Raw genomic sequence first — 11,778 nt, 5'->3', positions numbered from 1 at the left:
AATGCAGTTGTTTTCATGAGAAAAATCATGTTTAGTATCTAGCACTCTATTTATCCACATAAACACAATCAAATTTTGTACATCACGTATTTTAGTATTGCATATAGTAATTGAATAAAAGATTTTGGGTTTTTCCAGTAGGAAATACATGATGTGAAGTACAAGCTTTATACAATTATTAATAGCCCAGCAATTAAATAAACCAAAAATTGTTTTTTTTTTTTTGCCAAAACCACCAAAATTATGCAGGCTATATAATGAAGATTTTTGATGCTCCTTGATGAGCTAGCTTGTGTAGTTTTCACCACCATTCTTCTCCTCTGGCTCCTCGCACCTCAATGCTGTATTTCTTGTCTCCTTTTATGCCCATATCTCCCACACAACACCTCTCTCTCTCTCTCTCTCTCTCTCTCTCTCTCTCTAATTTGGTGCACACACCAAGAACAAAAAGCCTAATTCCTAATTGAGAGAGAAGGGTATTACACATGCTTTGAGGGTTTGGCTTTTTTGCTCCCCTCCTCCTCTTTCGCCAAAACACCTGAATTCTCTCCAACCCTTCCTTAACCTTTGTCTCCTCTTTCTCCCCCATCACTCCCTCATCGATTTGCAGCTTCCTGCAACACAATCTGTTATAGGCGCTTGATTTACTTGCGAAAGCTTGAAGATTTAAGGGTGTCCTGACAAACCCACATAGCATCAGCTCGCAGGTTTGAAAATAACCATTAATTTCCTCCTCTGTGTTGCATTTCGGATGCCGGATTCAATTGGGTATTTGAAATCGGTAGACTTGGATTGCTGTATATTGTGAACCTTTAATTCTGTGTGGTATATATACAATTCGTTTCTTTGTCTGGGCATTAGGGTTTTTGAGGTGGAACAGTTTTGGTTTTTGGTTTTGTTGTGTTCCTTTTTACTGGTTCTAGAACTTAGGATTTCAGTTTAAAGGTTACATGTTTATGGGTCTGTGCGTTGTTCTTCAGTGGTAATAAGATTTGGGTATTGTGAAGTTGAATGGTTTTGGACTATCGGTTTCTGGGTCATCTGTATATTGATTAAGATATGAGTCGTAGGGTGCGGCGGAAGGTGGCTAGGAAGGGGAAGGAGAAGGTGGTTTTGCCTAGTTATCCAGAAATTGAAGATGAAGTTTCATATCCAATGCAAAATGGGGTTGTTGATTGGACTGGTTTGCCAGATGATACTGTCATTCAGTTGTTTTCGTGTTTGAATTATCGTGACCGGGCAAGCTTATCATCAACTTGCAAGACATGGAGGGTTCTTGGAATTTCGCCGTGTTTGTGGACCTCTTTGGATCTTCGTGCACACAAATGCAATGATACCATGGCATCTTCACTTGCTTCAAGATGTGTAAATCTTCAGAAGCTTAGGTTTCGTGGGGCAGAATCTGCTGATGCAATATTGCATCTCCGGGCAAAGAATTTAAGTGAAATAAGTGGTGATTACTGTAGAAAAATAACTGATGCTACTCTATCTGTGATCGTGGCTCGGCATGAGTCACTTGAAAGCCTCCAGCTTGGGCCAGATTTCTGTGAAAGGATCAGCAGTGATGCTATAAAAGCAATAGCTCTTTGCTGTCCTAAATTGAAAAAGCTTCGACTTTCTGGAATTAGGGATGTGCAAGCTGATGCTATTAATGCTTTATCTAAGCATTGTCCAAATTTGACTGATATCGGGTTCATAGACTGTCTGAACATTGATGAGATGGCACTGGGAAATGTTTTATCAGTTCGTTTCCTCTCTGTTGCTGGGACCTCCACCATGAAATGGGGCGTGGTTTCACATCTTTGGCATAAGTTGCCTAACTTGATTGGGCTAGATGTTTCAAGAACTGATGTTGGTTCCGCTGCTGTTTCACGGTTGTTATCATCATCACACAGCTTGAAGGTTTTATGTGCCTTGAATTGTCCCGTGCTTGAAGAAGACAGCAACTTTGCTCCTCGTAAATATAAAAATAAAATGTTACTTGCCCTTTTTACAGATATTATGAAAGAAATAGCGTTTTTATTAGTCGACATTATGAAGAAAGGAAAGAATGTGCTTCTGGATTGGAGGAATTCAAAGAGGGATAAAAACTTGAATGACATTATGACTTGGATTGAATGGATTCTCTCTCATTCTCTTTTGCGGATTGCCGAGAGCAATCAACAGGGTTTAGATGTTTTTTGGCTCAAGCAAGGTGCATCTTTGTTGCTCAATTTAATGCAGAGCTCACAAGAGGATGTTCAAGAAAGGGCAGCTACAGGACTTGCAACTTTTGTTGTTATTGATGATGAAAATGCTAGCATAGATTGTGGGAGGGCTGAAGCTGTTATGCGAGATGGGGGCATACGTCTTCTCTTAAACCTAGCAAAATCTTGGCGGGAAGGGCTCCAATCCGAGGCTGCAAAGGTATACACACACACACACACATATTTCTCGTGCTATTATGACTCTGCCATTTTGACTAAATGTTGTACTATATGGTCTATAGTGTAGGAATTGGTTATTTGGTGATACACAGATTCATGATTGTTGTGCATATAGATGTGGAATTGGGCTGACCAGTTCCTTTTCATGTTCATTACTTGAATAGGCTATAGCAAACTTGTCTGTGAATGCCAATGTTGCTAAAGCTGTTGCTGAGGAAGGGGGGATCAATATTCTCGCTGGTTTGGCAAGGTCTATGAACAGGCTGGTTGCTGAAGAGGCGGCTGGAGGACTATGGAATCTTTCTGTTGGAGAAGAGCACAAGGTCTGATAGTGTACTATCTATTGTCTTATCACCTACTTATGCCCCAAAATTTCACTTGTAATCAGTAAGGTTTTTCTGGTCAGGGTGCCATTGCTGAGGCCGGTGGAGTGAAAGCTCTAGTCGATCTTATTTTTAAATGGTCATCTGGTGGTGATGGAGTTCTGGTACATTACCTTTTTTCACGTATTTTTCTCTTTACGTATGATGCTTATGTGTTATGCAATACACTTGGGGTTACTGTGGCATGGTGATTTAAGTTGTGCCTTGCTTTCCATGTCTCATTTCAGGAACGGGCGGCTGGTGCACTAGCGAATTTGGCTGCTGATGACAAGTGTAGCACAGAGGTTGCATTGGCAGGTGGTGTGCATGCTTTAGTGATGCTTGCTCGTAACTGCAAGTTTGAGGGGGTGCAAGAGCAGGTAATAAAACTTTTTGTTGCTATTGTTAAGCTCTACCTGACAATTCAACAAAAACACACACTTCAAGTGTGTACAACTTTTCCTATGGCTACGGATGGTTGAAACTTTAGAAAAGCTTAGTTCCAAGAAATCGTAAAAGCTGGTTTTGATGTTTGTGGTTTTGATCTTGACACCCACCACATCAAGATTCAGGTTGTGGTGATTGGTGTGTCCTTTCTTTATAGAAAATTTCACACTGTTTGTGATGGTTCTGCAAATCCTGCCTAGGTTTTAGGTTCATATGGTGTACCACTGTATCTAAGTGCCAATTTGTGGCACACAGTGTTAGCATTAAATTGTGGAGAAGTTTTCCTTATTCTATGTTGTATCTGGTTCTTCTAGTGGCTTTCCTAGTGGGTCAGTTGTGCATCTTTCATTGGTTCTCTGATTCTCTCTCTCTCTCTCTCCCTCTCTCTTATATGCATTTGTATGTGTTCATTGTGTATTTGCATTGTGTATTTCTTTTTTGCAAATTATTTAATGTACTTCTTATACCAGGCTGCCCGTGCCTTGGCCAATTTGGCTGCTCATGGAGACAGTAATAGTAACAATGCTGCAGTTGGACAAGAGGCAGGTGCTCTTGATGCTCTTGTTCAGCTTACACAATCTCCTCATGAAGGTGTCAGGTAGTTTACTCTGGATCCTCTCTTTGCATTATTCTTTAAGCGACTCTTGAGTCTTTGATTTAATGTTTTGTATCAGTCTGATATTATTTTGTCATCTACATATATTTTCCTTCAAGCAAACTTTTTATTCTTTAAATAATTTTTATTTTATTGTGCATCAAAGGAACAAGATACTTCCACTGCCTCTTTCCCCTTCACCAATCACCACAATAAAACTGAAACAGAATCTCACTTGCGGAATTAAAAGTGATAAGAAATTTTCAGTTGTTTAGGAATGTTCATTGATGGGTGTGGTACTTAAGCTTTAAGCTTGTTGAGAGTATATCTCACTTCAGGAATGCAAAGCGTTGCGTTACTTAATACAATGTTAAGGGCCGTTTCACTCATGACCATTCGTTTTGAGTTGGATGCCGTAACTTTTGCATGGTATCAGAGTGGGGGAACCCAATATAAGTTATCTATGCTGTTGGTGCCACACTGAGGGTGCACGTTGAGATTATAACCCACATCTGGAAGCCTTGTGTTAAAATATAAATGTATTGGCCCTCTTCAACTCATGATGTTTGGGTTAGATGCTCTAATTCTGTCCAGACTAATTAAAATAATGCTGTGTTTTAAAGATGCTCTAATTCTGTCCAGACTAATTAAAATAATGCTGTGTTTTAAAGCTGAGGTAATTGCATAAGAGACTTATTGGAATTCTAGTTCACTCATTAGTTGTTGGTTATCATTGTTTCTTCTCCAAAAAAAAAAAAAAAAAAAAAAAAAAAAAAAAGGAAAAAAGTTGTTGATTATCAACTTCTGTCTATACAACCAATGTGAAACTATACCTTATTTTACTTTGAACAGGCAAGAGGCAGCTGGTGCATTGTGGAATCTATCGTTTGATGACAGAAATCGAGAAGCAATTGCTGCAGCTGGCGGCGTTGAGGCCTTGGTATGATATTTACCTTGAATAATCACAACCCTATGATGTCATCAGAATCCATGTTAGCTTCTCATTCAAATCCCTAAAATAAAGAAAATGTTTTTGTATAAGTATTTCTTGGAGTTGGACATTTTATTTACTATTTATTACCTTGTAATAATTGCTACACTATTATGAAAAAAGTTTATCAAATGCTATATCACATTTTAGGGTGACCAAAACTTGCTACTTGTCTGGATCTACAAAAAAATCAAAGCAAATTAATTGAAACAGATGGTTTCGAAGCTTCCTTTTGTGAGAACCATTTCATATCTGCATCAAGATTTTTGGTCATGATTTGAATGGCATTTCGATATTGGACTCACACATATTGAAGTTGAGGAACGGAAAAAACCTTCTAACGTAAATATTTGTTTTTTGTACTGTTAGTTTTTTTGTTTGTTTTGGTTTTTTTTTTTTTTTTTTTTTTTTAATTTTCTTTGTTACAATTTAAATCCGAAAGTATAATATGGGTCCTTTTGCTTCTGCCTGTTCTGTGAAGAAAAAAAATAATGTGGATGTTGTGTTGAGTATGGAAATTTTTATTGTTTAAAAGTTATAGAACATTCTTACAGTTAATCATTTGAGCTGTAATAGTGGTACCTTAACATTGTTGTTCTTTTTAAGCTTTAGTGTTCCCACTTGCTAAAATAGTTTTTATAATTGTACGCGATAAAGTTGCACTGTATGTTTAAGCTACCTCATTGGGTATGTAGGTTGCTCTCGCACAAGGCTGCTCAAATGCCTCCCCAGGTCTTCAAGAAAGGGCTGCTGGTGCTCTCTGGGGATTGTCAGTATCAGAAGCCAATAGGTATATGCTTGTTCTTGATGACACACCAAAATTAAGCTAGTTCAAACTAATATGAGTCAAATGGTTTGGACTGATGATGCATGTCTTGTTGGAGATATCGTTTCTTTGTTTTAGTTTATGGAAGTAAACCTTTTGGAATACCCGGTCTCAGTCAGGTTCCTTATTCATTTGACTAATTAATGACGATAAGTTAAAATTCTGATGCAAAACAAGTTATGCTTATCATAAAGGAAAAGGAAGGAAATAAAACAAGAAAAGGATGCATGAGTGGTTTGAGATTCTTATCCATTTATATATGATAGAATTTTACGAGTTTGAATATCATATAAACTACAGATTTTATGTAGTAAAGACTAAGATTCAGCAAGTTCCTGTTCTATCAATGTAATTTTAATAATTTTTTTATGTAGTTACAATTGTAGCCAGACACTGGGTGATCAATTAGAAGTCATTTCTGGAGAATATATATTATTTGTACAATGACATATTGGCATCTATCGTAATTTCCTGCTCTGCCAAATCTTAAATATGTTTAATTAACTGATAGCCTATTATAGACAAAGCTGTATTTTATATTTCATGGGCATGCAGTTAGTTTGTTTCATGTTTTGTTCTTTTTTCCCTTTTCATTTCATAAACCTTTACATTTGCATTTTCCAGCTTAATTGCGTTGCATTTTCGCCTTTCATTTCTTAAAGATTCAAAGACATTCCATGACTTGTTTGCGGAAATTCCTGTAAAGTCACAGCTCTGGTATGGACATTGTGCTAAATAGTGCAATACTGGGTCATAAAATAGGATTGAGTGTAATACGGGGTCATAAAATAGGATTGGGTTAGGTTTAGAAAGTTTTACATGTTCTTCGTTGTTCTTTTATTTCTAACCATAGGGTAACTTTGTCATTAGATATTTGATATTTCTGTTCATTTTGTGTGCAACCTCTAATCAAAAAGACTTTCCACCTTAACTTCTTAAGATGTTTTAACAATGGAATTTCTCCTTATTTTCTTGGTTGATAAGATTGAACTTTAACCAAAACTGTAATTTACATGAAAATCACAAGGAAGTAGCGAATCTGTGGGCAAAATATTGAAGTCTTCCTGTTCTCAGAAGCAGATTCCAGCTAAGGTACTTAATTGTTGTGATTTACGGTGCAAAATTACGATGATGCAGAAATTAGGTTTGTGTTACCTATTTCTTTTTGGTGTCCTATTTGGGTTTGGATTCAACGTCTTTGTTGGATTCTTTGGTTGCTGGAGAGATTTATTAATTACCTATTTGATTAGGATTTGGATTTACTTCCAATTAGGATTAGGATTCTCATTGTAATCTAAGTCCCATGCACTATAAATAGAACCTTAGGGTAAGTTTATTTAGTGTACCTCATCATGGTTTAGAGAGCTTTTCTCTATTTTGGTTTTGGGTGGAGGTCACCGTTTGGAGTCATGAGTGTGTGGCAAATTCATGGCTCATTCGTTTGGCAAATTTGGTGAGAGTCAGTTTGTGAGTTTGAGGGCTAAGAGAGCAATTTGGGAGACACCACTCCGTTTGTTTTAGGTTCTCTACTTGTTTGGTTTAGGGTTTGTAATTTGTGAGATTTGAGTTGTGAGAGTTAAAAACTCTTTTGTAATCTCGGTTTGTTTAGTGAAATTTCTCGCCATGCTTTGCCCGTGGCTGTAGGCTTTACGCCGAACCACCTAGATCTCTTGTGTTCTTTTGAAATTGTTTGTTCTTAGCTTTCGCCTTACGACGTTGATATTTGTTACTTTTGTTAGAATTCCATAAAAGTACAAAACCTATCAACCTGAAGTTATAAAATTATATAGTCAATGCCTACAATTATTTTGCTTCTTTGTCATGGTTTTTCTGGGTAATGGAATAATTTTTGGTAACTATTATTGGCACTCCAAAAATCTAATTGTGCTTCTAAATGCAGAAAGTTTGGAGTGCACAGTTAGATTTTTGGAGTGCCAATAACAATTCCATAATTTTTACGCTGGAATGTTAGTCCAATAGTCTCTACTGATTATTTAGGATGCAACTTCCAAAATTAATCAATTCTGTGCTTTTAAAGAATATCAATCAGTTTATGCATATTATGAACGGATCAAATGACTGATGATCTGCAAGATTTCCTTTTTCTCTGGTCGCATTGTTATTTCTTGAAATCTGTCATACTCTTCTATCTAGAATGCTCCCATGTTCTTTGAATGAGTATTGATATGATTTTTTATTTCATGCTGTCGTTATTGATTTTATCACCTTTTGTTGGTTGTTAGCATTGCCATTGGACGGGAAGGAGGTGTTGTACCTTTGATTGCGTTGGCACGCTCTGAAGCTGCAGTAAGTATTCCTTTATTTTTCAATTATTATTCAAAATGTTCCATGTTCCATGGTCAGTAAGAGAAAATCAAGCACTATTATTTAAATAAATTTGGTATTAGCTGTCATACACATAGATTGTTTCACAAATTGGTTTAATACTATTACAATGTTGCGGATCACTGCATTGACCTAGGCACTGGAATTCAGTAATCAATTTTTGGGCATAATTGTTGTCTAAAAAGAAAAATAGGAGTGAAATCTGATACTAGTCATGATTCATTTTGAAGTTAAGTCTGAAATGATTAGTGTTTGAGTATTTTCATGTATCCCTGTTTTTCAGTAAATAATAGCTGACAATCTGTCTAGTAATGTTAACAAATAATTGTGGAATTGAAGCTAAGACCTCTACATCCCATATTAGCTGTTTGGTTTTGGTTTATGTTTGATGTTGGACAAGGGGGTCCAAATGATATAGAGGTGAGGATTGGAGATTAAGAACTGCCAAAGAGTGAACGCTCTCAACCATAGAATACAAGATGGATGGGTGAAAGGGAAGAGTGCATCCGATGTGTTGTGTGATCGTCATATGCCACTAAAGCTCAAGGGAAAAATTTATAAGATGGTAAAGGCCAGCAACTTTATGACACGGAATTTTGGGTGGTCAAGTATCACCATGTGCAAAAAATTAGTGGATATGAGAATGCTTCGTTGGATGTGTGGGCACACGAGAAAGGGAATGATTAAGAACAAGGATATCCAAGGTAAACTAGGAGTGGCCGCAATTGAAGATAAGATGTGAGAAATCAGTTAAGGTGGTTAGGACATGCAAACCGAAGACCTACAGATGCTCCGGTTAGAAAATGCGATTATGAGATAGAGGTTCAGGGCAAAGGGGTAGAGGAAGACCTAGGAAGAATAGTAAAGTGACTTTAAGAAAAAATATGGAGCACTTGAAGCTAACAGAAGACTTGGCGTAAAATCAAGCACAGTGGTGTTCTAAGATTCATACATCTGACCCCATTTAGTGGGATAAAGCTTTGTTGCTGTTTTTGTTGAACAACAGCATGACGAGAGAAACTTTTTGTAATTAAAAGTCACAAAAACTGTCATCCAATATTTGAACTTGTATGTCAATACCTGTAACATCTTTTTGAGTGCATAGTTTCTCATGGCCTTGCATATAAATTCACTCATGTTCTAATTGGATAGTCTTTTGGTCATTCAACCTTTTTTATAGTCTTTCATGGGTAAGCTTCAGTGAGTACAGTGCATTTACTCACAAATATCTGCTCATATCCCAACAATATCCTTTTGTTCAGTTTTCTTCGCTCATATAATTGGTACAAGATTTGATTTGATTTTTTCAACTTTCAGGATGTCCATGAAACAGCTGCTGGTGCTCTTTGGAATCTTGCTTTTAACCCTGGCAATGCTCTCCGCATTGTGGAGGAAGGAGGTGTTCCTGCACTTGTTCATCTTTGTTCTTCGTCAGTGTCAAAAATGGCTCGCTTCATGGCTGCATTGGCATTGGCATACATGTTTGATGGCAGGTACTTGTAGGCCTAACTGTTTTCTGTGTGGGTGCTACTCATTCTTTTGTATCAAAATGCTCTCAAATGCATGGGATATTCCGTTCTGTATGTGATGTGGTTTAATGCCCTTGTGAGTCTGATGGTTTATGCTTCTATGTGCCCTCATTTTCAACCCACTGCGTCCCGGGGTTCAAACCCTCATCTCTTCCTTTAGTCTTTGAATAGTACTATTGCTTGTAATAAGAAGATATATATATGTTAAAGTTTGTTAATAACTTAATACTCCGCAGAATGGATGAGTATGCGTTGATAGGGACTTCATCGGAAAGTATCTCAAAGAGTGTGAGCTTAGATGGCGCTAGAAGGATGGCTCTGAAGCACATTGAGACCTTTGTCCACACTTTTTCTGATCCACAAACGTTTGCTGCTGCTTCAGTATCATCAGCCCCTGCAGCGTTGGCACAAGTGACAGAAGGTGCTCGTATTCAAGAAGCAGGACATCTGAGATGCAGGTTCTCTCTCTCTCTCTCTCTCTCTCTCTCTCTCTCTCTCTCTCTCTCTTTCTCAGTGCAAGTGATTTGAGTTGTGTGAGCCACTGCTATCATGGTTAGCTAATTACTAAATGGAACCTACGGCATTATGTCTCTTATGAAAATCTTTTTCTCCAGCCAACTGTAATTCATGTCATATCTTCTGCTAGTACTTGGGACCATTCCTTAATTCAACTAAAGTAATAATCTGAATTAACAATTGTTGTCTACGGGGCTGAAATTTTAAATTTGATTTTTTTTCATCTGAACATTTGACTTTTCCTTGTACTATCAGCGGGGCTGAAATTGGAAGATTCGTTTCCATGCTACGGAATACATCATCTGTTCTCAAGGCATGTGCTGCATTTGCTCTTCTTCAGGTAATTGTGCATATTAGACTCCCCCTGCGGGAAACACTATTCCTTTGGTTCAGTGCCAACTTTAATATCCATTCCCGGTTATATAGTTATTCTTTCAACTGCAGTTTACCATTCCCGGTGGCCGCCATGCTATGCACCATGCCAGTCTTATGCAGAGTGGAGGAGCAGCACGCCTGCTGCGGGCTGCAGCTGCTGCAGCGACTGCCCCTCTTGAAGCCAAAATCTTTGCTAGGATTGTGCTTCGGAATCTTGAGCATCACCAAATAGAGCCATCACTTTAATTTATCTGTGATCCATCGGCAAAAACATCTCTTTTAAGAATCGTTGATGGAGGCTGATTTCATGCTTGGTTACAAGCTTCGATGGACAACAGGACATTGCACCAAAAGGACGCATAATCTGTAACTTCCTCGTAACAAATGGGTTTGATCTTCATTTTTTTCTTCTTCCCATTTCTTAGGCATAAATGATGGTTAATTTAGGTTCAAGTAGCTTACCCCCTTTGTACCAAATCATTTGAGGAAAAAAAGAGTTGGTGGTTTAGATGGGGGGAAAAATTTAAGAACTTGTACCTTGACCTGTTTTCAATTTTTGTTCGTATTCTTTGTGATGATGGTTTCTCTATAATGATATATATCAAAGCTGTCTGAGACTCGTCGAGGCAACGTTCTGATGAAATATTCACTAGTTGAGTTTATGCTCTATTGTTTGTATAGGAAGTGATTTCCGCACATCTTTTCCCCGTTCACACCCTTGCTTATGATTGGCAAGGGACAAAAAATGAACACGGTGAGCGGAAATTATTTCTCTTTTTGAATATAAACTACCATCACTATTTTATTTCTCGAGTATGAGCAGAAACATCTTATCCTCTTATTGGAATAAGATTCGAATTCAATAATCTAAATACAAATGGATTTGAAGTCGATAATTTAAATATAAATGGATTTGGATATGGACCTAGGTTGATTCAATTTGTTCATATTCAACTCAATATAACATTTTATTTTGTTTTTATTTAAATTGAGTTAAATATGGAGAACTACTCAATCTTTTGGGGTGGTTCCAAATTTGTCATTAACCTCTTAAACATTTTAAATAACTACCTAACATTTTGAAATTTAGGTATCTGTTATATTAGCGGTGTTAGATGATGACTTTACCAACATTAAATTTAATGTGATGACGTTTCTAGTATTAAATGATGAGGTGGACAAAAACTAGATTTTCACTCATTGCTATCTTTGGAGCTCTAATTCCTCAAATTGACTCCTTTTAACCACGTTAAACAATAACTTTGCTTGGCTAAAATGCGTTAATTTGAATATTAAAACTTTCATATATGACTTCAAAGTTAAAACACACTTTGACATATGTTCATGCTATCACTTAACGCTAGT

General features: G+C 37.2%; 1 protein-coding gene across 1 annotated transcript; it reads left to right on the top strand.

Annotated features, from left to right (window-relative positions):
- The first annotated feature begins 272 nt into the window (after nucleotides 1–272).
- On the top strand, nucleotides 273–11,056 carry LOC103942833 (protein ARABIDILLO 1-like). The gene is made up of 12 exons (XM_048591675.1): nucleotides 273–2,406; nucleotides 2,591–2,749; nucleotides 2,833–2,913; nucleotides 3,037–3,168; nucleotides 3,706–3,833; nucleotides 4,683–4,770; nucleotides 5,517–5,611; nucleotides 7,891–7,954; nucleotides 9,311–9,486; nucleotides 9,759–9,980; nucleotides 10,294–10,378; nucleotides 10,483–11,056. The coding sequence occupies exons 1-12, from the start codon at nucleotides 1,060–1,062 to the stop codon at nucleotides 10,657–10,659; spliced, it is 2,754 nt and encodes a 917-aa protein (XP_048447632.1). The 5' UTR covers nucleotides 273–1,059; the 3' UTR covers nucleotides 10,660–11,056.
- Nucleotides 11,057–11,778: the final 722 nt, after the last annotated feature.

The sequence above is a fragment of a genome, unplaced genomic scaffold (assembly GCF_019419815.1).
Source record: "Pyrus x bretschneideri cultivar Hongxiangsu unplaced genomic scaffold, Pyrus_bretschneideri_v1 Contig35, whole genome shotgun sequence".
In the NCBI taxonomy this organism is placed as follows: Eukaryota; Viridiplantae; Streptophyta; class Magnoliopsida; order Rosales; family Rosaceae; genus Pyrus; species Pyrus x bretschneideri.
This window is presented reverse-complemented; position numbering and strand designations above follow the sequence as displayed.

Excerpts from the sequence above, each read along its gene's own strand:
- LOC103942833 (XM_048591675.1), top strand. The coding sequence starts at position 1,060 with ATGAGTCGTAGGGTGCGGCGGAAGGTGGCTAGGAAGGGGAAGGAGAAG. Across the intron at positions 9,981-10,293 it reads GCAGGACATCTGAGATGCAG|CGGGGCTGAAATTGGAAGAT; the intron begins GTTCTCTCTCTC and ends TTGTACTATCAG. Across the intron at positions 10,379-10,482 it reads CTGCATTTGCTCTTCTTCAG|TTTACCATTCCCGGTGGCCG; the intron begins GTAATTGTGCAT and ends TTTCAACTGCAG.